The 25853-nt window shown below is 36.8% G+C and overlaps 3 protein-coding genes across 7 annotated transcripts in view; 1 reads left to right on the top strand and 2 right to left on the bottom strand.

The window, feature by feature from the left end:
* Positions 1–1023: 1023 nt before the first annotated feature.
* LOC129952131 (PIN2/TERF1-interacting telomerase inhibitor 1) lies at positions 1024–3159 on the bottom strand. 2 transcript variants are annotated; one of them, XM_056064579.1, is made up of 3 exons: positions 2950–3159; positions 1531–2870; positions 1285–1445 (listed from the first exon to the last, which is right to left on the bottom strand). In XM_056064579.1, the coding sequence occupies exons 1-3, from the start codon at positions 3020–3022 to the stop codon at positions 1428–1430; spliced, it is 1431 nt and encodes a 476-aa protein (XP_055920554.1). In that variant the 5' UTR covers positions 3023–3159; the 3' UTR covers positions 1285–1427. The 2 variants fall into 2 exon arrangements, with proteins under 2 accessions (XP_055920553.1, XP_055920554.1); XM_056064578.1 differs by having other exon boundaries at positions 1024–2870.
* A 2284-nt stretch (positions 3160–5443) lies between these two features.
* On the top strand, positions 5444–16208 carry LOC129948918 (WASH complex subunit 2). Its single transcript, XM_056060065.1, has 6 exons — positions 5444–5770; positions 5827–5925; positions 5996–6187; positions 6300–6436; positions 6498–10816; positions 15860–16208. Exons 1-6 carry the CDS (start codon positions 5768–5770, stop codon positions 15982–15984), a joined length of 4875 nt encoding a protein of 1624 aa, XP_055916040.1. The 5' UTR covers positions 5444–5767; the 3' UTR covers positions 15985–16208.
* A 64-nt stretch (positions 16209–16272) lies between these two features.
* Positions 16273–25853, bottom strand: part of LOC129948919 (uncharacterized) — a 34857-nt gene continuing 25276 nt past the window's right edge. For all 4 annotated transcript variants that reach the window (XM_056060066.1, XM_056060068.1, XM_056060067.1 and 1 more), the window contains exons 4-6: positions 17607–17707; positions 17243–17538; positions 16273–17175 (exon numbers count right to left, since the gene is read on the bottom strand). In XM_056060066.1, the coding sequence (XP_055916041.1) occupies positions 16532–17175; positions 17243–17538; positions 17607–17707 (1041 nt within the window). In that variant the 3' untranslated portion in view covers positions 16273–16531. The remainder of the gene's footprint in view (positions 17176–17242; positions 17539–17606; positions 17708–25853) is intronic.

Here is a 25853-nt window from a genome sequence, read left to right as displayed (position 1 = left end):
GCGGTTTCGTGAACAATCTTTCCACCTACGTTCCAAATTTTTGTCAAAAAGTCTCACTTTTTCACTCAAATCGCTCTTAGTAGTAGAAGGACAGTTTTTGATTTTCAGTTCATTTAAAATGAATTGCATAACACCTTCAATCTTTGATTTCTTATCGAATGAAATCCATTTTTCGAAAATTTTTTCATTTTTAATGGTTTGACCTTGTCCTACAAAAAGTCAAATAATTTGAAGGTTAGCAAAAAGTAGCAAGAAAAGTTAACTTTTTCTTAGAGCACAACAACAACAGATTATAATGGCATACACAATTGTGCTGCCATTTGCTAACATTTTTTTTAAGGCTTAAGTTTATTTAATTTTTAAGCCCCAAAAAAGGGATTTTCTTAAAAAAATCACCAAAATTCACAAAGAAAAAATTAAAACAATAACTCATACCACTTCCCAATGTATCCATTTTCAATATTTAATCAAAAAAAAATGGAAGAAAAAATAATTTTACCACACGGGCTAAACTTATTCGCACCAAATCACAACTTTTAATTGCACTGCAGCTTAAATTACCTCAATTGCTAACAAAAGTCCCGCTAGTTAACGAAGAAGAGAAAAACAAAAAAACAAAACAAAAACAAATTTAAGTATATGAACATGTTTAAAAACAGATTGATAGCTTAAAACAAAGAAATAAAATAATTTTTTTTTTATTTTTGTCCACTACTCGAAGCACTCTGCAACGGTTCTCAATTCCCCAAAGGTAATACAAATTTCTAGCACTCACACGTTTATTCATTCGACTCGCCAATGGTAATGGGGATATAAATCTTGTTTTACCATTTTTGTTTTAATTTGTTCCAACAAAGATTAATTATCCATTTAGCCCGAAATTATGAACTCCTTTATATGTTGGTTAATTTGATCATAGTTCTACTTTTTTCCATGAAGTTTTATCATCGTGCGTATTTAATAAGTTGCTATTTTTCAGTTATAAACAACAAGATTAAAACTAACTTTTAGAGTTTTCCACATTGGATAAATTAAACAGTTTTATTAAAATATAAAATTTAACATTAAATTATTTATTTGTAAACTTTTATTTTTTTTATACAAAAATACACAACTTGAAAACTAAAAAGTATAAATTAGTATACCTACTAACTAAAAACATTGAAATGCGTTTTTACGTTTCAAAGTCTTAAATTTAAAATCTGGTATTTTGCTGTTTGTCCTCCTAGCCAGTTTAACCTTCTTCATATAAGTTGTGTATATTTTAAGTTTCGACGACGAATGTGTATATTTATCCAATGTCCCACTCCATAGCTTGATGATTCGGTCAGCATCGCCGGGGATTTTCTTTATGTTCAATTTTAATTTTGTACTTAGTCCATAGCCGTCGATGATCATTAAATTTGATCCTTCGAATTTATGAGCTTCTATGTTGCGGAATTTCTCTGCACAGAATGTAGAAATGGTATAAGAATCAAGTAAAAAGTTTTTTGGTTGAGAAGTCAAATCTTTGTTTTGATGCGAACTTACTTCTGTTTTTGATTTTTTGTTCTTCTTCAATTTAGATTTTGTAGATTTGATATTATTGACTTCTGATGTGGATTTGGGGGTATCGTTGGTGTTTTTGGGGGTTTCTTCCTTTTCTTCTTCTGAATCAAGATCAATAATAATTGAATTTTTCTTGTCCTTCTTTTTCTTCTTTTTTGGAACGTCGTTGTCTTCCACTACAAGAGGACATGGAGTGGTTTGTATGTCTTCTTCATTTTTATTGGTGTCTTCCTCTCGGGACTTCTTGGACTTCTTTTTGTTTTTTTTGGAAGAACTTGATTCTGAGTTTGAGTCAGGTTGATGTTCATTTGAGGTAGTTTCCTGTTCTTTGATTTCATCAATGATTGTTTCCTCTAATTCTGCAGCTTTCTTTCGCTTCTTCTTCTTCTCCTTTTGACTTTCTTCTTTTTCCACATCTGCCGAAGGTATCACCTCTGTTTCCTCACTTTCAGCGGAATGTTTTTTACTTTTCTTCTTCTTCTTTTTTGGGGGAGCTTCCTCTGATTCTTGCTCTTGTGGTTCCTCTTCTTCGAGTGTTTTCGATTTTTTGGAAGGAACTTTTTGCCCTTCATTTTCTGACCCATCTCCATCGGTGCTTCTTTTCCTTTTCGCCTTTGGAATAACATACTCAACATTATTTATTACTCTAACATTACTATTAAATGGGTTCGAAGACTCAGATCCGCCCTGTTTTTCCTTGAGAGCAGCCATTTTGGCTTTAAAATAGTCGTTCACGGAAACACCCGTATTGATGATTGGTGGCAAAACTTTGGCAGGCTCTTCTGGCTCACTTACTTTCTTGTCATCACTATCGCTTCCTCCCGCATTGAATGCCTGAAACTGGCTATAAATGTTGGTTTCGTCGGGACTTGCCTTTTTACCAAAGATATTGGCCAAATCCTTTTCGCTGTACTGTGACATGTCTTTGCCTTTGGTGAATTTCTGATAATGCACTCTGGCTTTGCTTTTTTTCGATTTCTCTTCCAGAGATTGACCGCTTATGTGTTCCTTGAGCTTCTTATTTTTGGACGACTTTACAGCAAATCCCAAACCTACTGTTGGTGTGATAATATCACATTCTTCAGGACTAGGATCAGCTTCACCATTGCCATCAACACCACCGTTTAGATTTTGCAATAGACCATTGAAATTTTTGTCGTGTTCGGTCCATTGGTCATCGCGCACCTGGAAACCCAAACCTCTTTCGTCTGACTTATATTTTACACGAACAAAATCTTGGGTGCCGTCTTCGCTTTTACCCAAGCCTTTTCCTTTGGACCATCCCATTTTCTCGAGCATTTTTGTCCCAAAACGATCAGTGTCTATTGGAAAATAGAAAAGTGAACACATTTGGGTAATTATTATTTGAAAAAAGGAAGTTTATTGTAAATTTAGTTGTACCTTCGAAAAGAGGCTTTCCTTTTGGCGTCAAATGGTAGCGTCTCTTTTGACGGGGCTCTGCTAACATCGCCATATTTATTTGCTTATAAACTAAATGAACTTTTTTAAATTAAAAATAACAATTAGTTTATATTAAAATAAATATTTAAAGAATTCTTTTTAGATGAAAGAACTAAAACACCGAATGCGCCTACAGAAAATACAAACGTCAACGTCGTAGTAGATACGGGCACGTGTTGTCAACTGTCATCTGAAATCGCCGTTCGAGAATGCGTTAATTTTGAAACTTGGTATTATGCTGGAAGCACACTCGTTGTATTTGGTAACTGAGAAACTATTGTAAATTTTCTCAAAAAATTCAAGACTTCGTTATAAATATCTTTAACAACAAAATGGTTACCTTATTTGTATGTGGGCTGCCAGTCCATACGAAGTTTGTTAATAGCAGTCCATATAAATCGTTGAACGTGAAAAGTCACTTTTTATGGTTAGAGACAATACTCCTTTCTCGTTGAATGGCATCGTCAATAAATTAACAATAAGCGAATATGAAGCGAAGACAGTATCTACATCTGCATAATTCAGAAAAGTAGAGGGAGGCATACATATATGTCAAAAACGGCAGTGGTAACTCTTTTTGCTTCTTATAAAACATAACTTTTTGACATTAAAGTGTTGCTGCAAGCCTTAAAGCGAGTCATACACGACTGAACCAAAGATCCAATTGGGCCGGAGCCGATCCATAGTCAACCGTGTGTAGGGAACCTGAGGTGACTCGGTTTGGCGCTGTCAGTCAATCTGCGTCCTTTAACAAATTTTTTTAAATAGGGTTACCATTTTCGGTCTTGTTTTTCTGCTTTCAAATTTTTTCTTAACAAATGAATTAAAATTTTTAATTACTTTTATAAGAACCTTTTGTATGTTAATTACTATTCAGATAAACTTATTTTTGCTTGACAAAATGGCTGTGTCTCGTGTATGTAGGGCATATGTGAACCGTATCAATGGGCTCGGTCGTATATGAGCAGTTTAAGAGTGTGTTTTTTAAATCAGACGTTTCTCTAAATAAAAAAATGAAAGGCTGCATGTGAAGTTTAGATGGTTTTTGTGCATGTTTCGACAGTTTTGGCAAGCTGCATTGATATTTTTGTCAGTGTTGTTTGACGGTTCATCGTGAATTGTGCAAATTCACTTTCCATGTTTAAGGGTAGTACGCAGGTGAAGCTAAAATTAAACTCACGTTTTTGCTCCAAAGTTCAGCTTAAACCTAAGTTAAATTTTGACAGAAAAATGTTGTGTAGAAAATGCAATTGTTTTTGGAAACTCTGCACCTGTTCCAATTTGAAAGATGTTACTTCACGAGCATCGGCAAATTCTTTTTCTTGTCAAAACTCAAATTTGTTTTTTTTGTATTTCACAAACGTCGTATTTAACTTTATGCCCGAAAATTCTTCCTTTTAGCTGCGATCTTCAATCATCTGTCAAAATTTACTTACTTACTTACTTACTTACTTACTTAAGGTGTCGCTAAAGTCCTGTGTGAACTAAGGCCTCACCCAACAAACTTCTCTATCTAGCTCGGTCCCTAGCTAGATTTCTCCAGTTACTCGCTCCAAGTTGGGTGAGGTCACTTTCCACTTGTGTGCGCCACCTAATCCACGGCCTTCTGGATTCGAAGACTTTTCTGTCAAAATTTAGCTCGAAATAAAAGTGCCGAGCACTTATCAGTTCTCTAAATTTTGAGAGCTCAATAATGTATACTATGAAATCAAAATATGAAATTTAAGCAAGAGCTGCTTACCACGCAACTAAAATGTCTACTTAGCTTTAACTCCATAAGGTTTGGAGTTCGGAATTTCGTATGGAAGCTAAATTTTATCTCAAGCTATTTACCAGCTATTGATTAAGCTCGTAAAAAATAACAGTATATGAAGAGAAGACAGTGCTTTAACTATCATTATGTCCAATAAAATTAAACGTTTTGGTACGGTTTACACTTTCACTAAACATATGACGTGGCGGATACATCATCTGTCTCTATATCTTTCGAAATCAGCAAATAGCTGCCTTCAGGGTAAATGGTGAGCGCTGATTTAACACCTATCAAATTATCTGTATAGGGCTATATGTTAAGTCATAGGTGCATCCCACCAAAAAAGCAAATCTTGATTCTTTGGGAGCTCATATTTAAGCCATAATTAATTAAAATCATTTTGAGAAAATAAATGCCATTAATTAATTCCGAAAATATGTTTATGTTGTTTTAATTTTTTAAAGTTTTCACACTCTAAAATATGACCCGATGCTATTTATGACAAATATTTGAATCCATAGGTTTTTCGTAGTTTAGTAAACCCGTGGAATAAAGGATGAATACGCAACAAGAACAACATGAAAGATTTTAAAATTTTAAATCAATTGTTTTTATTTTTGAAATTTTGTGTAGCTGCTTATACTCTTGGTGTTAAATGTCATTTTTAAGTCATGAATATCTTTTCCAAATTTATCGGGTTATGCGTCAAATTTGTGAGACAAAATTATTAATAAATGACGACAACAAATTTATCTGATTTAACTACCACTACATGAATATAATTATTCGGTAGTGTGTCCTCAGAGTCCGAAAATAAAATTAAAAACTAACCCTCAACAACAACCCTGAACTATTTAGAAATATGACAGAACAATGAGAAAACAAATAGAATACAAACTAATTTTTGTCTCTTTCTAATGTGACAAATGCATTTTTATTATCAGCTGATATTTTAATCAACACAAAAATTAAAAATATACCACACAAAACAAAATTCAATGAAAAATGGTAAAATAAAATTTTGTTTATAAACAAAAATCATTAATTTTCAATTTCTAATTTAGGAAAATCAAATAAATGCTGATAAGATAATCGAAAAATCCAAACAGTGGACTCTCGAAGGCGACTGTTCGCTGCTTCAATGGATGAATCAGATCTCGAATGTAAGTTTTGGAAATTCTAATTTATCAAAATTTCTATCAAATAAAGAAAGTTTTTTGTTTAAATTTCTAGAATCTCGAGGAGAGAGTAACGAAAACCAGCTCAGCGTTAAATGAAATGTCTACCAAGTTAGATCGGACCTCGATAGCCCTGAGCAATGCAACAAATAAACTTGCTGCTTTGCAGTATTCAAAATTTGTTGAAAACCGAGTTCATGAGGATGATGAGACTTTGGCAAATCAAACTAATGCTCCATGTGAAGAGGTACGTCATCTTACGAACTAAATTTCATACAGTTTAAGTTTCGGAGTTCAATCCAAGAGCTTCCCTTCCATTTAAAAATTCACACGATTCAATAACTTAAATCTTTACAAAGGTCACCGATAAAAAGGACATGAGTCAAGACATCTATCCGTTTTTGAAGAAAAATGTAGAAATGATGAATACGTGCCATGAAGCGTTATCAATCAGTTATGAGGATTCAGACGATGATGACGAGGAGCCTGTAACAAGGTAAGCTTTTTAGGTTCTTTTTAACTTTGATGGTGATTCAATTGTATACTATTTCTTTAAGTGTTGTTTATCGCTCGAAAAATCCTTACGAAGCTCGTCCCTTGCCTCACATCTACGGTTCGACAATGTGGAAAGAAAAATGGCACATTGGTTTATGTGACTCTGATAATGACTTCTCTGGCGAAGAAAACTCTGAACAATTCTCTGAATCATCCTCGACCGCAGATGATTCCTATGAAAGTAATGCTCTAACCATTTCTGAGTGGGACTCTACAGCTTGGGGTTTAAATACTCAACACCACAGTTCGGAAAGAAAAGACCTGCGAACCCCATCGAATGATGGTGAATCCTCGTATCAAGGTGAAGACTACTCTCAATCCAAGGTATCGACACCGAGAACTCAGAGGCATGCTCCAATTGCACAGCAACCAATTCAAGATCATCGATACTATGTGCATGTTCCACGGCGACAAGAAAAACTGTTCGATGATATCTTTGATGAGTCGAAACCACAGGAAGAGGCTTCCTCTCAAGTTGTTCCTCCTCCGCAAGTTATTCCGCCACAGGTTGTGTCTGCTCCGCAGAAAAAAATCATTCCTGAAAGTTATATTCCGAATGAGCCACCGCCGGATGAGCAATCAACTGAGAGCGACAGTAATCGTCGTGTGGGAGCAAAAAAAACTTTGAATTTATTCGACGATGACGAATTTAGCTCATTCATGGATCAAATTGTTGAAAAGGCTGCAAATAAAAATGTCAAACCAAATGAACAGCGAAATGTAGAAAATCCAGAACCACCACCGAAAAAATCAGTGGTCCCCAACCTCTTCGATGACCATATTCCTCCTCCCGATGATGATGATGATTCCCAAAAACTGAAGCAGCCTAAGAAAACCCTTGCTCCAAATCTATTTGATGATTCAAATTCCCCTAAGCAAAAAGAGCCCAGTAGAGCTGTGGCTCCAAATCTATTCAATGATTCCGATGATCTGTTTAGTTCCTTGCCTAAGAGGACACAAGAACCTCCTAAGAAAATAATTGCCCCAAATCTTTTCAACGATTCGGATGATCTATTTCCACCCACAGTCAGAAAAGAACAACCAATTGTGCAGAAGAAACTAGAATCACCGGCAAAGTCTGAAGATGATGATGACATCTTCAAAGCCACTCCGCAGGCCGTGAGTGTGATAGGGAAGACTAAAATAAAGAATCTCTTCGATGATGACGACGAAGATGATGATTTTGATAATATTTTTGCCTCGAAACCAAGCACAAGTAAACCGTTCACTCAGGCAACAAAGAATCTCTTTTCAGATGACTTAGATGTGCAACGAGTGAGTGTGGTACCTCCTGTGCAGGATAAATCCGTTCCTAAGTCCAGCAAAGACCTCTTTAATAACAATTCGCCTCTGGACATTGAAAATGCCACTAATGATCCATTACCAAAGGAATCCCCTGTTGTTCAAAAAAGTCTTTTTAATGAAAGAAGTTCGGTAGCTGAAAAACCGGCGATTGATCCTGTGCTAAAGAAGGAAACACCGAAAGGAAGTTCACTGCTTAAAAAAGGCCTTTTCGATGATTTTGATGATTTGGAAGATGAGGATGATATATTCTCTAACAAGCCGGCGAAGAAGGATCCTTTTGAAAACCTATTTCAGAAGGAAAAACTTGAGAAGAAGCTTCCAATTATTCAAAGTAAAACTTTGTTTGGTGATGATGATGAAGATGAGAATCAAGAAGAAGATTCAAAGGTGCTTGAATCAAAGAGTTCAAAGGAAGAGACAAAGAGTGAAAAAAGTAAACCAAGTTATTTGGAAGATATTCCTCCCAAAGATGATACCCCTACTGCAGGAAGAACCACAGAGAAAACACAAGTCAAGGATATTTTTGCAGATGAGGACCCTGAAGATTTCGAAGACTTCATCTCTACAACGCCTTTAAAATCTGAAAAATTAGTGGTTGAAGATTATTCTAAGACTACGAGCCAACCAACGGAAGGTATTCCTCCCCCAAATGATATTCCCAGTCCAAGAAAAAGCACAGAGAAAACACAACTTAAGGATATTTTTGCAGATGAAGACCCTGAAGACTTCATCTCTACAACTCCTTCAAAACCAGATAAAGTAGTGTCTGAAGATTATTTGAACATTTCCGATCAGCCGGCGATGAAACCTATTGAAACTCCATCTACAAAAGTTCCAGATGAACCCACAAGTATTTCAGTAGCAACTCCAAGACCACCAGTCATTGCTCAGAAGCCAGTGGTTGATAAGGCATCGAAGCCACAAGTGAAAGCTTTCTCAAAAAATATTGCCACAGAAGATCTTTCTAAGGAGATCAAAGATACCACTAGTGCCTTAAATGCTCAGATTGCACCGGAAAAAACAAAAGAAGTGCCGACACCTTCTTCAGAAGCTTCTCTTCCGATCTTAAAACCTTTAGACGACGTTCCTAAAATAAGTGAAGCTGCAAAATCTGAAATAGATGGTGCTTCGTGGAGTTCTTCCAAAAAAAACTCCACCTTAGATGTTAAAGTGTCAGAATCTTCTAAACATTTGGTCTCTAAAACCCAACAAACTAAAGTAAAGGACGAAGAAAATACTCAAACTAAAATAGTTCCCAAAGCAGATGGAGAAAGATCAAAACCGGTTCCTAAACCAAAGCCAATAGTAGTAATTGAAGAACAGAAGGATATTGAAACCCCGCCTGAAGTTCCATCCTCTGCAAAGAAATCATCAATCATTCCAAGCTATACAAGTCTCTTTCATGATGACATCCCTCCTGAGGATGAGAATCCAAATCCAACTTCAAACGAGGAATCTCCACTGCACCAGGTCGAAGAGGATGTTGAAGTTAAACCTTTACCTTCGGCTTCTTCCTCTTCAGTTCCTTACAATAGCTTAAATCTCTTTGCTGATGTTCCACCAGATGATGACTTCACAGAATCCACACCACCAACCCCTCCTGCAGCGTCGGCTGTAGTGACACCGACTAAACGAATCCACAGCATTTTCTATGACGATTTTAATGAAACCATCGAAGCGGGTCGGGAAATGAGAACACCTCCCAGTTACATGATCAACGATGAACCTCCACCAGATGATAATAAAGACTCGAAACCAGTTACGTCGGAAATTAAAAAAGAGAAACCACAAGTTTCAAAATTGAAAAAGATGAATATCCAAATCAATGTTGGAGCTTTGTTGCCTTCCGCAAAATTGCCATCGTTTAAAAAACCCGAACCAGTTGAGAAGAAACCACAAATTGAGATTACACAAAATGAACAAAATACTCCTAGTGCGAGAGATGATCCTGCTCCCATAAGTAAGCCGGCAGCGCCAGAAACAACAAGAGAACTCCCTGAGAATATTCTACCTAATTTAAATAAAAATCGTGCCAAGGTTCAAGTAAAGAGAAGGCCATCGACTCGAATGGGAAGAAAAGAGAGCTACAGGAAGTCCATGATTGAAGAAACTATCACTCAAGAAGAAAATGAAGTAGATAGCTTTGAAATTCGAACACAAGAAGAAATCTCTAAGAAGGATTTTTCGGTAGACAATAAAAACTCTAAGGAACAAACGCCTCCAAAAGATCTTGGAGCATTTGATGAGAAAGGCGAGACCACTGAGGAGTCTAAAGGAAGTCTTAATAAATTACCCGACGAAGCAACTCTTTTTGAAGAGTCGGATAACTTTTTCAGCAAATCTGTGACTTCTTCTGGGGCTTCTTCAAAAGCTACAACAACTAAGCTGCCTTCTCTGTTCAAAAATTCTGATACTGAACCCGATAGTATTTTCGCAACCATTAAATCGAACACAGAAAAATCAAAAATTGACTCTTCACCTTCATTGTCTAGTAAAAATTTAGATTCTCTCTTTGATTCAGATGGAATTGATGAAAATCCATTTGGAACACCTAAGAATTTTGTAACTCCCTCGAAAACTTCGCAAGAATCGAACAAAGCGCCTCAAGAAACGAAATCCAAATTGGATCTTCTCTTTGACTCCGTACAGCCGAAAGAACAAACCCCTAAATTTGCATTCAAAACAACTTCGAAATCTCTGTTTGGTGATTCAGATGATGGTTCGGATGATGATTTGTTTAAGGGAGCAAGAGTTACTAAGAAACCAGTATCCCATAAAAAGCCAGAACAAAAACCGAGTTCGACAAAACAAACTAAACCATCAGCTTCATTGTTTTCGAGCGATGAGGGTAGCGGATCGGGAGATGATATATTTGGAAAAGTCAAACCTAAAACAGTTACGAAGAAAAATGAGATTGCTAAGGATAAGACGGCGGCTGCGGCGGCGACTTCGTCGAGTTTGTTTGCTGATTTATCAGATGATGATAGCGATAGTCTCTTTGGCACATCAACTAAAGGTAAGACCTTAAGATTTTTAATGTTCACAGGTTTTCATGGAATCCATAAGTTTTGAAATATTATTGATGGCAGTGTTTTTACGTGCGATTTCAATGTACACAATTCTTCTTGACTTCGTAATTCGAGCCAGCCAACTGAAGGAGTCTTTGCTGAATTTAATTACATCAGCTAGCCAACGAATCCCCTCGAATATTGCGCAGAAAACTCTCTTGGCTTGTTCCTTTTTTCTGATCCTGATAAGAACAGGACACAGTGTTCTATCTCCTCCAGAAACAAATGAACATAGTGTTATATCTGTTAATTTCTCAAGTCAGACAAAATCAGTTAAGAGAACCGTTTGGCAATACGGCAATTAGAGAAAGCCAATGGAACGAGCTCAATATGATATGATCAATGCTGACATGATCTCCAATTGCTGATATGATCACAAGTATGATTCATTGAGAGACTATAACTTTTATGTCAAACAGGGTTAAAAGTATCAGACCTAAGGTAAAAGCATGGTTTGCAAAGCTGCAAGGAGGTTATTAGGATTAAAGAAACAAGTTTCTGGTGCTTTTATAGCCAACCCAATTAAAACAACCTGAAAAAGCAAACAAGTCAGGTAGGCCTGCGAAATCCATTTTTGAAGGACCCATATTTTCAAGGACCAAAAATTACGGCAGGAAATACTGGAATGTCCCAAAGGCAGTAAGAATTTTCGGTCATTCGTAAAAAAAAACATGAGAAATTCTTCCTCGGTCCCGAAGCTCGTTGTCAGAAACAATCCATTTGTAACCTCTTAAGAGGAAGCTTATCTCTTTACTTGACAGTTCCCCACCAATTGAAAAATTCCAGAGCATTTACTTGAGAGCGTAAATTATTTTATGGGACCAATTGTATTTCGTACTAATATTGTAGCTAGAGTCCTAAAATATTTCAAAACACCCAAATACGGTGACTCGGATGGTATCCAAGCCATTCTTTTTGAAGATTTATTTTTAAACGCTGCAAAGCAACTGCGAAGTCTATTTCATCTATCGTAATTATTAGATCACTTTTCGATTAGATGGATTTTCGAGGCCATATGCAAACAAAAGGAATCCTCCTCCCCCTCATTATTGACAGATTGCACTTTCGTCCCTTCTTTTCCTAGTCATGAATACCTAAATTAATTATCAGGTCAACATACATACATATATCTGGAAGACGGTATGGCTTTCGTAACAATGATGATCTTATGAGTCTTCTCACCCAGTGAAAAAATTCTTTACATAGTTTTAAAAATATGATTATTGTGCTTGATATTTCAAAAGCATTTGATAGATTTTAACATCGAGTCTTCTTATTGAAAATGCGTGCTCTAGCTTTCGATGAATCCCTCTTTCATGTTGTTTTGAAAGAATTCAAGTCTGAAAACCACATTTCGAATGCTGGTGTGCCGCAAGGCGTTGTTCTTTCTTCGACACTTTTTCTCATTTTTATAACTGATACAGCTTCTAATCCAATTGTTTCGCTGACGATATTACTTTAAGCTTTTAATATCCTCTTCCAGAATCACATCCTTCTCCTTCGTATGTGAAACTGCAAAGAAAGATCATCCTCATCTCCCTTCTCATACGAATCCAATCGAAATCGTTGGCTTATGAAAAAGAGAGGAGATAATAGAAGGAACATGAATAAAACAACAACAATTACTTGTGTGTGCTTAGAAAAATGCTAATCGGTTCAGCATAGTTCGATAGAACGAAAAAACCTGTAATTGGCTTACAACTTTCATGTGGGTGCGGTGGCGTAGTGCGTAGTGCACTAGCTCCTCACACGCTAGATCGCTTGTTCAAGCTCAGCTCGGGCAAAAGTTCTTCAAAAATTAAATTGAACATAAAGCGATTAAGCACCACTAAAGGAGTCTGATGATCGGGTTGGTCCCCGTGAAATAGCTATAACTCCAGACTATGAACTTGGTGGTAGCACGCACAAGTTGTTGTTGTTTCATTCTAAATATTCTAAGATCATATAATTCTAAACAATATTAAAAAAAGCTTCCATCCCTAGGCTGGTGCACCGAAATCTCACTTCAATCTTCTGGAAAATATTTAAAGACGAACTTTTAAGATTATTTGTGAAAGTCATTGAATCAACACTTCCTCTCAGACCTCGTGTACATATTAATTGCCTCACTCTTTATTACGTCATTTAACGGACTAGGCTCTTATAAAATGACCCCTTAAACAGTTTAATTGTATAACTAGCGCTTCTAGGAATCCCCACCAGCTTACTTTTGAGCACACCTAGTCGTTTCGCTGAAGTATGCCATACTTTTGAAGTTTTTATTTAAATTTAAATTGTATCACATACGCTGTGCTCTATGGAGAAAGGGAATGAAGTTGATGTTACATCCAAGTCATTCGACAAAATGCCTTCCATAATTATTGTTTATAAACTAAAAAACCTTGGCTTTCCCACTCATTTTATTCCATTTTATTATTAGTCTAATAAAAATTACATCGTCCGTTTCAGATCAAGCCTTTCAGTTCATCTTTCGGTATTCTACAAGGCAGTATTCTAGATCCAATGGTATTCATTTGACAATCAATGTTGTTGCTTCCATTCTAGATTCTGATCTTTAATTGTATACGAACATTTTTTGGCGAATATAAACACGTAAAATATTCACGACATCTGCAAGCGAATCTTGATAGATTTTCTATATGGTGTCAAAAAAATACCCAACCAGACCCTTTTCGTCCTTATTTTATTATATTATTCCTCTCAAAAGAGTTTAATCTTTGTACAGCTCAAGGGAATTTTCATGCAAAACCTCCCTCGTAACCCTAATTAAAATAAAAGGTCCCAAAGATAGTATTCAAAATCAAAACTATCAAACTTTTCAAACTTTTCCACATCCTAAAATTTTTTGAAAACATGTTTTAAGTTTTCATTGTAAATCTTTCATTTTAAAATCGTGTGTCTTTTCTTGCTACCCTTGGCATACCCCAATATTGGCACTTAGGTGATCTCGTTTTTATCCTCAACATTAACGATAGTCAATGTGCAATTGATTATTTAATATTCCCATACACACCTTTCGCTAATCACACCAAGTTTTTGACTTCTAAAGTTTCTCCGTGTGGTTCAAACTTAAATTCTTAAATCTAAACCCAAACCACGAAAGCGTTTAAGAACATCACCGTGTCAGTACTCTCCCCATTATCATTCCCACTGCTGAGGTTATTTGCGACGTAAGTATGTGACCGAGAGCTTAATTTCCTTGCCCATTTAGGCGATATAATACTTAAAAGTAACCCATCACTAGGCTTTGTTAAACGTGTGAGATTAATTGTCCAACCCTTACTATATCCGATCTCTCTAAACCACCTTTGTCAGCGTCTCCTCCATGAATTTTTCTCTCAAGTGTAATTCTCTTATCAGGGCTTCTTATACTACAATGTTTTTGATTTCAACATTATTAAATCAGTCTTTCGCAATACCCTTCTCTTAGACCTAACCCAGTAATGCTTCTAAATTCTTTATTTTGAATCTCCTTATATTTTGTACATTTTCTGAACTTATTAATTTTTTGATATTTTTATAAATTTTAGATTTTTAGATTTAGATTAGATTGGTTTTTATTTTGATAACGTTAATTTATAAAGTTTGCAAACAAAAAAAAAAACAAAAAGCATGGTTTTACTGCCCTCTGGCTGGTTGACAAATCATAAAAAAAAGATAACATAGCTCAATAATATATTTAAAAACTTTTATTTATAATTTTACTTCTATAGAAAAGAGCTAGCCTGCGGAATTGTTATAATTTTTTAACACTTCCATATTGTTAAGTAAGAGTATAACTTGATTTTGCGTCAGTATTTCGCTACCAACAGCATTCCTTCTAAGAAGTGGACATCTTCCAACAAAGTGTAAAAAATCCTCCCTTTCCTTTAAATTGCACAATGAGCATATAATTGGTAAGTCATCTCTATGACCTCTCAATTTAACCATCATTGAAATTTCAACAAGCTATTATCGTCCCTAAAATAATTCCTCTCTTCCAAGTTGTGATTTAGTTGACAGTAGAGCTGCCAGCATATAGATCCTGTAGCATCATTGAAGTATTTTTCTCGTTGTTTTATGTCCACTGTGGAAACGAGCTGATATAAAGAAGCTTTTAAATCATCCTGTTTATTACACAAAAGGTTAAGTTCCATTCCACATTCTCTTGCCAAATTTATCCAATCAGCACACCAACTTGTTTTATTTCGTATTACTCGAAGCGCTACTATCTTCGGAAGTCTATTATTGCTCATCTTCACAACACTCAAGATGTAATCGGCTTGCATTTTTAGGGTTCGTATGTAGGTGATAATATTGATTCCAACATAATAACATAGTGGGGGGTATTTGATGGCAGTATAAAAATTCGCTTAATATAGTATCGGAGAAGTTTCTCAACTCTTTCGTATTGTTTCGTTCCCCAAGTTTGTGCCACGTAAAACATGACATACTCAGATACCGCTTCAAACATCTTGAACTTGCTGCTATGTTCTATACTTTTGTTAGAAAAACATCTTTTTCAAGTTGCACTAATTGCACCTTTAGCCTTAACTAGTTTCTCTCCCTCTCAATTATAGAACATTTTTTCTTTGGCTGAATTGCGGCCTCGTCCTCGTTTAAAAATCAAAATTTCACCATCAAACTCCAAAGCTGACAATATTGATATATTTTGTGTTTTAAACCCTCTCGACAACTCTTCTCCATTCCATACCTTAGCAATTGTATCGGCATATAGATTCTGAATAACTCTCCCGAACTTCCATGACCTTCCATGATAAGCACATGTCTATCGATCATATCAAATGCAGATTTAAAGTCAACGAAAAACGTATATAGCTTCTTCTCCCTATTGAGGAATGTTTCTGCGATACTTTAAAGGATAAAAATGTGGTCAACCGTAAAATAACCTGTCGTAAAGCCTGCTTGAAACTCCTTTAAGAGCTTGTTGTCTTCTATCAATTTATTAAAACGTTTTTCCAAGATATCTTCATATATTTATCTGTTTTCAGTCAATAAATCGAAAACAAACCCCACGAAGAGTCGGACGCAGTCAACAAAGCAACCCATTTCAGCACAACCGGCTGCGGCGAAGACAATAAGTAGCAATCCTTTATCTGATCTTTTGGGTCCTTGAGCAGACACCACCAACAACAACAATAACAATAAAAAAAACTTAAAACATTCAAAATAGCAGTTACATATCTTATTATTTTTTGTTTTTGTAGTTTATTAAACTTTCAAAGTAAAAAACACAGAATATTCCTTATTATCTAAATGCATTGCATATTATTATATATTATATAGTTTATAAACAATAAATAAATAAAAATAAAATAATATTTTTTTAAAAATACATAATTTTCGTTGTCTTTTCATAACAATATTACATAGTTGACACATTTGGTATCGCTTAATTATTTAGTTTTTGTTTATTAATTTTACTTGAGAGCATTTATTTGCTTTGCGAAGTTAGCCACCATAGTTTAAGTTTTTATTTGTTTAAATCCCAATGCAAGTTCAATATTTTTAGTACCTTAACAATATGAGGTTTTCTCAAGAGAGAGAATAAAACAAAAAAATATTAAATCAACCACTTGTTGGATAAGTTGAGATTCGGTTAGTGGAATTTTTCTTTGGTAGAGATATAGCGGTTATATCCCTCAATCTACATCTGTATTACTCTATAGAGCTACATCACGATATTTTCGATAGTCATCGGATTCGTTCCCGAGTGATAATTTACTATTTCCAGGTGCATTGTAGGCGAAGGGATTCGTATAACCTCCATAACCGATTCCACCGCTTCCGACCATTCCGTTTGCGGAGGCCGCCGCCGCCACCGCCATATTATGTCGCTGGGACGAGGAATGTCTATTCGACTGCCTTGGATTGTGATGGTGTCGATGCAAATGCTCCAAAAGAGCTTGATGCTGATGCGGATTATAGTTGATCGGATGGCCCATCATTGCCAAATAATATTGCTGTTCGTAGTTTTGAAGCAGATTATTACCATAATTAAGATCACGTTGGACTTTGGCAATGCCATCGAGATTCTCCAAGGACACACAATTCCGGGAAAGTTGTTTTTGAGGCTTTGCCGAATCGATTGTACAATAGATTGGGTCTGTTGTGACTGAACCAATTATTGAATTTTGCTCTTCCACACTGGTTGATATTTTCTTGGAATCGTTTAGGCTGTTTTTCAAATCGTCAACGGTTATGTTGAAATATTTCGCATTGTGATCTTCGTTATCGATCACATATCGAGGATTGTACAACCCAGGGAGAGTGCATCGGAGGTCCATTAGGGATTGAGCTCGATTTCCTTCAGAAGAGGTAAAAAAAATTGAATTTATTTAAAAAGAATTTAAAAATCTATTGATAAAATTTACCTCTTGCAGGAGTTGAATATTGCTGAGCCGGTGCAAAATGACTGGCATTGAATTCATTCTGTGAGCCAAAAGCTGAATTGCTATGGAAGAATTGCTGTGATCCATGAATCTGTTTCGGTTCGTTAATTATATAACCAGCATTATCGAATGAGGTTAATGTCGGAGTGTTTTGAGAACGTTTGCTCGCTCTTCGAGAATCTCCTTTAATTATCGGAGCACTAGGTGGCGGTGTTTGTAGCTGTAGGCGAGTTGCTAAGTTTTGTAATTGTGATAGTACCTGTGATTCTCTTCGCCATCTGTAAGAAAATATTATATTTTTATATTAATGTTCTTTTTAATTTTGTATATAGTTTAAATAAATTACTTTAGTCCAGTAGGAATGACACAAATAAGGGCGAAACAATTGATCACAAGACGTATGAGGTAGGATATAAGTTCGGTGAGACCATGTACAGATTGTAGACCCTGTTGAGAAGAAGATATAAGTTCACAACATTCAAATAAAAATAAGATTTTATGCATGGCTGACGAAGGTTTTTGAATGATGTTAAATAATAATAATGAGTTTTTAATTTATTCATATTTAATATGGTTATGCTAAGGTTTGGTTATTTATGTAGGCACACAAAAGTATCTATTGTTTGTGGTTTCTGCTTCTCTAAAATGCATTCCAGGTATGGCAGCACGTGGGTATGATTATTTTTAATTTGCGGATGGCAGGTAATGTGGCCATGAAAAAAAGATGATACCTACAAATATCTATTTGAAAAGAATAGGTGTGGCTGCAAAAGACTTAGCTGCACAATTCCGTATAAGATTTATAATGTTGTTTACTATAAATATTATAAAATATATGATTTAATCGTGCGTACTTGACTTTAAGGTCTTAGAGATTTTATGAATTCAAAACAATCTTAGAAAATTGCCGTGGAATTAATTAACCAGAGTGTTCATAAATGATTTGGGGTTAAGGAGTGAATAAACGTAAATAACTTAAAAGGTTTATGTGGATGCATTATGCATAAGCATATCAATCTTTTTCAGAGGATGAACATACGTTCAAACTTATTTTCTAAAAAAAATGGAATTAAAAATACCATTCATTGCCAACATAACGTAGGGGCCCGAAGGTGGCATTGCCCCCCTAGATCTAGACAATAAAGTTTGTTTTAAATAACTTTCATCTTTGGAATTTCAGGAAATGCTTGTGTTTTCTTTGTCGGTTTTCTTATAATTTCTTTGGTTTGCCTCCTGGCTTTGAATAAGTTGTGTTGTTTTGCAAGATTTCTTTCATCAATTTAGCTATTTGTTTTTAAAATATCTGAATACCTATTAATAAACATGAGATAAAGCTCTGTAAAAATTTAACAAGCAGTCTGTTGTTGAATAGTTTGGTTTTAAATTAGTAAGTTACTTTGTCAATGGAAGTGAAATATGTATATGTATGACTTTTGTAGTGCCCGTGGCGTGATGGTTAGTACATAGGACTGTTTTAAGTTTTAAGTAGAATAGGCATGATGGCAAAAAAAAATACAAACAAACCAAACAAGCTTTTAAGTAGTTTTAAGTAAAAATAAAAAAGGATATTGATATCAGTTTTTTCAAATCTTCTAATAAATACAAAAATAAATACAATTTTAATTTAAGTAAAATAGATCTTAGGGCCAAAAGGCGTTAGTATATTAAGTTTTATAGTTTAACTTAGAGTGTCCGTATGAGACCAGTAAGTTACTTGTAAGCTATGGTTAATTAGGCTAGTTTTATGAATTTTTGTCTAGCTTTAAGATGTTCAAATGGTAGACATGTGCATTCAAGAGGACACAAGCGTCCACAGGGTTTTCTCAAAACCCACCTCTGTCTATCAACTCCTACTCTCACCTCCCCGCGGTGAACATCGGTTGCCTAGTACCTCAACTGGAGATTGGGTTCCAACCCCAGTGGAAAGTTGTTGGGGGCAGCAAAAGAGAGAGGGGGGAGAGGTGTTTCCACTAAGGCAACTCTTCTTATCCAGGCGGCAGCGGACAAATTCTCGAGATGGAATCAACGGTGACGTCTACAGTTCCAGTATGGTTGAACTACTTAGTGAACACCTTATAGGGCTTCTGCGACATATTCGGAGCCCAGGCCTGTAAGGCTCCCCTTCCTTGGAGTTATACTAAGGATCTGGCCCTCCAGGTTGGGGGTTGAGCTGTCGGGGTGACTTCCGGGCCACGTAAAAAATACCTTTAGTTGCGAAGCACCAACAAACCAACGGACGGATTCACTGTTGGCAACCCACGCAAACGAAATAAGGACAACGAACTTCGGATATGTACGCGGAATGTTAGGTCCCTTAACAGACCACGTGCAGCCGAACAATTAGCGGAAGCCCTAAACTGCTGCAAGGCAGATATGACCGCCATCCAAGAAGTGCGATGGAATGGACTGGGCAAACGCAAACTTAATAGACTGCGATATCTACTACGGCGACTTCTACCGAGAACAAAGACAGCGTCTATTTGGGTGTGGATTTGTTGTTGGAACTAGACTCAGACAAAAAGTCTTGAGTTTCAACAGTGTGAGCGAGTGCATCACGACAATCCGCATCAAGGCTAAATTCGCCAACATAAGCCTAATATGCGCGCATGCCCCAACAGAGGAGAAAGACGAAGACACCAAAGATATGTTCTTCGAGCTCTTGGATAAGACATATGAGCAGTGCCCTGGCTATGACATTAAAATTGTCTTAGGAGATTTTAATGCCAAGCTAGGAAGAGAAGATATCTTTGGTGGGATAATCGGGAGATACAGCCTGCACGACACTACCTCCGACAACGGATTCAGGCTGGTCGATTTCGCTGCGGGGCGAGACATTCTGGTAGCCAGTACGCAGTTCACGCATCTCAATATCCACAAGGGGACATGGAAATCTCCTGATCAATCAACCGTCAACCAGATTGACCACATTGCGATCGACGCACGACACTTCTCCAGTATCCAGGATATCCGAACATTCCGAGAGGCCAACATTGACTCGGACCACTACCTCGTTGTAGCCAAGGTACGGCTACGGATATCCCGATCCAAGCCAAAACAAGGAAGTACTGTGAGAAGATTCGACGTTAGACGGCTACAATCGCAAGAGACTGCCATGTCCTTTTCCGATCGCGTCTCTAATAACCATTGAAAACCAGTGGCAACATTGCCTTGCAGCCATCAGAGATGCCGCCTCTGAAGTGCTAGGTTTCACACGGCCACCACAGCGAAACCCCTGGTTTGACGAACCGAAGCCTGTAAAGACGATCAGTGGAACATGGTAGTAGAACCTGTAACGAGCCGCTTTGCCTGTTTGGGGTCGTGACTGGCTTAATTGAACCCGTAGCTCAGCGGTTTCGAAGGTTCTTCGACCCAGGACTCATCACAAAAAATAATGCCAGTCTAGCATCCCGGTGGTAGTGATGCGCGAGATATTTATCATAACCCTCCCTACCTGGTTGTCTTCCTCGCTAAGAACAACCCCATTCCTCGGCTTCTTTTCCTTATCACTTCTTCCCCATTTTCCCCTTACTCTCTCATCCCTTTAGAAAAAATTTAAGCCATCATCTTCATGATTTAAGGCTTCATAAAAATTCCATCGCTTTTCTTTTTAAATAACAAATTATTTTATTTAGATAATTAAATTTTAAAAGGCTATAAACTGTATATATATATGTTTATATGCATGTAGCAAAATTTAAATTTTTAATTTACGCAAAAATTAATTTAATACTTTAAATCTTGTATTTAATTTTACATAACAAAATAAAGTGGCAATCATACGCAAATCAACCAAAATCTATCATTGATTCGATAAGAATCGTCTTCGATTTTATTACCAAAAATTGGATCTTCAAGATCTCTTTTCTTCTTGTTCTTTTAAACTTTATTTCAACTCCCCTTTAAGCGGAACCCCCCTTTGTTTGAAGTTATATATATACGAACGTATATCTTCTTTTTTTTTTTATTTTAATTCGTATATAGTATGTAAAAAAGGAAACATAATCGACTTACCCCGTTCTTCTGCTGTAGTGGCCACTGCTGCTGGAAGGCTGGGTCGACGAATTGTAATGATGGTAGATATATATGCGTATATAAATTGTTCACTTTAACTAACTTCAAACAAACTAAGTAAACTAATTTTATATTACGTTTCGCGGAACGTATCAAATCAAAATATTTTCGTAATTGATTATTGATGTTTTTACCACAAATTTAATTGAAAAGAAAAATTGTTAAATTCTCAAACAAAAATAGTTTAACTTTAAAAAAAACTATATGTATTATATTCATCGGCTTCGAACAGCGTTAAGTTTAACGGTGGGGTTTTTGTCGGCGCCTAGACACTCTAGGCTACCGGGCTTCTTTAGCTTGGGTGTGCTGAATGCTGATTTTAAATCTGGCCACGCAATCCTGTTGATTCTTTGTCATTCAACATTTATATAGGTCTCTTATCCTTCAGAATACCTTTTGGGAGCTTGGTGGTTGGATAATTATTTTATTTTCAGTTGCTCGCACACTAAATGTAATTAAAAAAAATAAACGTACAAAACAATTGCCTTTTTTTTTGGCAAAGATAATTGAAATATTTAAATTATTGTTCGGATTCACTTTAAGATGACTGAGGGCTTTTTATAAAAAAAGTTTCCTCTCCGGCTATTATAATTGGAAAAGGTCTAGGCTTCCTAGCCAACCTGCGGACTACCCATTTTCATATATTAGAGAAAAAGCTCCTATCCCGTTGATGGTTCTCCACTTCACCAACACACGAATCCCAGTTTTTATCTCACGCTTCTGAATCAGCGCGGATTGGTCTCTTTTTGAAAAGTGGAAATGTTGCTTCTTAGAAAATCTACTCAACCTAAGCTTCCTAACCAACATTTCCACTTTACCGCCTCCGTATCTGCAACGATTGCTACCAGCTATTAAGTTTTGCCTTCTTTTTGTTGCATACTTTAGGGATACCCGGTTTCGGTTATTTTGAAAATGAGCTTGTAGGTAACAGGGCTTTGCATTTTGCAAGTGTCTCGCCCACAAGGAACATGCAAAGGAACCCACGACCTATCTAATAAAAACAGAGATCGAAAAAAATATTCCAAACAAAATCGTGACTTGAAACGAATTTACGTTACATAACAAAAATATTAAGTAAACATCAAAGAAACTATAGTATTGATTGGCAATAAAGCAATCGGATTAAGTCTTGTCAAATAAAATGTAAACACAAAATATACATACGCACATATACACATACCTCTGTATGAGAATTGGAGTTTGGTTATGCAATGACCATATGGTTACATTTTGTTAGTTTTGTTTTTGTTTTCTTTTTCTTTTTGTTTTACCGTCGGCAAATGAAGTTTGAAAAAGATGCTTGGCCGACGGGAAATAGAAGGTTAAGAAAAAATTGTTTTGCCGTCGGCAGAACGCATTTTAAATGATTTAAAAATGTTTCTTAGTGAAACGAATTATGAAAATGTTTTTTTTTTTTTTTTTCACCAGGAATCATTTGATTCAAGGGAAACGTGGGACGCGAACCCACTTAACTTTTATCTAGTCGGGCAAAAATAAAAAAAATTAAGAAAATCATATTCATTGTCTCATATCCTTGGCATGGAATATACCTAAGGATTTGCCATTTAAATTCTCTAGTTCATACATGGCACTGCCTATAACTTTTTTAACGCGACATTTGACAAATTTAGGCAAAAGTTTGGCGCTAATGCCCTGAGTAAAGTTACTCTGCGCGAAGTTTCGATGAAAAACTTCTTGTCCTTCACGATAATTGACGGCTTTCGCACGAGTATTGTACGTGTTTTTTGACTTAACGTATGCCCTGAATATATTCTTCGATATATTTTGTCTCGCGAGGGCAGTTTTTACAGCATTTGGCAAGACTAACATTTCCGAGTCGTTCAGGGCATCCAGTTTTCGTAAAAGTCGGTATGAGGATCCGTGAGATATCATGTTTTGCCCAAATAGAGCAAAGTATGGTTGGCAATTCAACGATTCATGTACATCGGATCGTAGAGCGCAAGCTATGCTTGACAAGTGATCGTCCCAATCATTTTGCTCCTTAGATATCATCACCCTTAACTTGCTTAAAACGCTCCTGTTAACGCGCTCGGCAATGTTAGCCTGCGGAGAATATAGTGCCGTGCGGATGTGCTGCACTCCATAATTAGACAAAAACCGTTTAAACTCGCTGGAGATGAATTGTCGCCCATTATCGGAATGAATATATTCAGGGGTCCCGAAAGTATGAAAAATATCGCTTTCGAGGAAAGCTATAACTTTCGACGAGGTAGCTTTCGTCATTGGTTTGAGGAATACGAATTTAGTGAAAGCGTCAACTACTACGAAAACATATACATTTCCTCGCTTCGTACGCGGATAAGGTCCCAAAAAATCTATGTACAACCTCTGAATTGGTCTTTCCGTCACGATCTGCTTGGTGATTGGTGGACGAAGAACCTTATTTGGGGCCTTTACCATTTTACAAGTATCGCAGTCACTCACGAACGCTTTTATGTCTTTAGCCATTTTTGGCCAGTAGTACTTATTTTTTAAATGACAATAAGTTTTCGTAAAACCACCATGACAACTGAGTTTAGATTCATGGACTGATTTAATACATTCGTAAGTGAGAGCATCTGGCAACCAAAGACGCCACAATGAATCCTCCTCCACCACATCGCCAGTCCTGAACCTTACTCTTTTGTATATATATTTTCCCGATACAACCAGGTCAGGAAGAGCAGATTGATTGGAAAGGATGCTCTTTCTCAACTGAGAATATTGTTCCGAATCGAATTCAACAGAATCAAGATCGATCTCTTTACCTATTGTTAAAGAATCTAGCTCTTCATAGTCAGCTTTTGAAATGGTTAACTCTGCAGAAATCTCTTCCATCTCCATTCGCGACAGGACATCCGGCACTACGTTGAGGGACCCCTTTCGATGTTCAATTTTAAAATCATAGCCTTGCAATTCCAGGCTCCATCTAGCCAGTCGTCCGGATAACTCCTTCATCGACATCAGCCATTTTAGGCTAGAATGGTCTGTTATTATTTTGAAAGGTAATCCATCAACATAGGGCCTAAACTTCCTGACGCTTAATACAGCTGCAAGACATTCCTGCTCAGTAACTGTGTAATTTTTTTGCGCTTTATTCAACTTTTTTGACATATAGGCAATAGGTGATTCGTTATCGTTCTCATCCAACTGGAAAAGAACACCACCCACTCCATCGGAAGACGCGTCGCACTGAATGACAAATTCTTTCGAAAAATCAGGTTGTTTTAACACTGGTGATGAGGAAAGTGCATCCTTAAGCTTGTTGAAAGCCAACACCGCTTCGGGCGTTAATTCAAATTTTGTCTTCTTCTTCAGACAATCCGTAAGTGGAGCGGTGACATCAGCGTAATTTCGAATGAATCGGCGATACCATCCGGTAAGACCGAGAAACCTTCGCACTTGTCGAATTGTTGTTGGAAGCGGAAAGTTGACCATTGCCTCCACCTTGTCAGGATTAGTCTTCAAAGTTCCTTGGCCGACAATATACCCAAGGAATTTTATCTCCCGCATGCAGAACTTGCTTTTGTCTAAGTTGATGGTAAGGTTCGCTTGACGGAGGCAAGCAGCCACTTCGGTAAGAATGCGCATATGAGACTTGAAGTCTGCAGTACAAATAAGCAAATCGTCTAAGTAAACAAACACATTATCACGGAGATGACTGGGCACCACTTGGTCGATAACTCGACACATTGTCTGACCCGCGTTACTAAGACCAAAAGGCATTACTCTGAACTGGTAGAGTGGCCTACCAGGCACTGCAAACGCGGTTTTCTCTCGAGACTTCTCGTCAAGGGGTATTTGCCAGTACGCGTCCTTTAAGTCGATCCCAGTGATAAAGTGAGTGTCTCTTATGCGACTCAATAAGCCTTCAACGTGAGGCAACGGATACGCATCCTTTACCGTGACTGCGTTAACTTTTCGAAAGTCGAGACATAACCGAACTTTACCAGGCTTTCGCACCAAAACGACCGGACAGCTCCATGGCGAATTACTGACTTCAATAACTCCAAGCTCTAACATGCGGTCCAATTCCTTGTACGCCTCTTCTTGACGAACTGGAGACAGTGGGTAATGTCGAGATTTAATTGGTACAGCGTTACCTGTATCGATTGTATGACATCCTAGACTCGTTTTCCCTAAGCCTAACACCATAAAGTTGGGAAACAGGTTTTTCACTTTATCTAACTGAAGTTTTTGTTCTGGAAGAAGATCTATCAGTTGGGCGTCCTCTTTAAAATTTACCTCCTCGTCACCATTGTCAATATTTCCTTCAATTTCACTGATTTCAGGCATTAAATGAAAATTTCGCCAAAAGTTCATCCCAAGGTAAAGCTTTTGAGTGAGGTTGGGGATTAGATAATAAGTAATTGGTTTGGTAACTCCGTTGTACGTTGTTGGAACTTCGCAATATCCCACGATATCATGCGATTTCCCATCCGCAGTCCGCACTGCGTTTTTATATGGAGTTACTTTTGCACCAATTTTCTTTACCAATACCCAACCATCTTTTCCAATAACG

This window comes from Eupeodes corollae, chromosome 3 (assembly GCF_945859685.1).
Source record: "Eupeodes corollae chromosome 3, idEupCoro1.1, whole genome shotgun sequence".
NCBI lineage: Eukaryota > Metazoa > Arthropoda > Insecta > Diptera > Syrphidae > Eupeodes > Eupeodes corollae.
The sequence above is the reverse complement of the archived record's forward strand: the minus strand, read 5'-3'. Positions and strand labels throughout refer to the sequence as shown.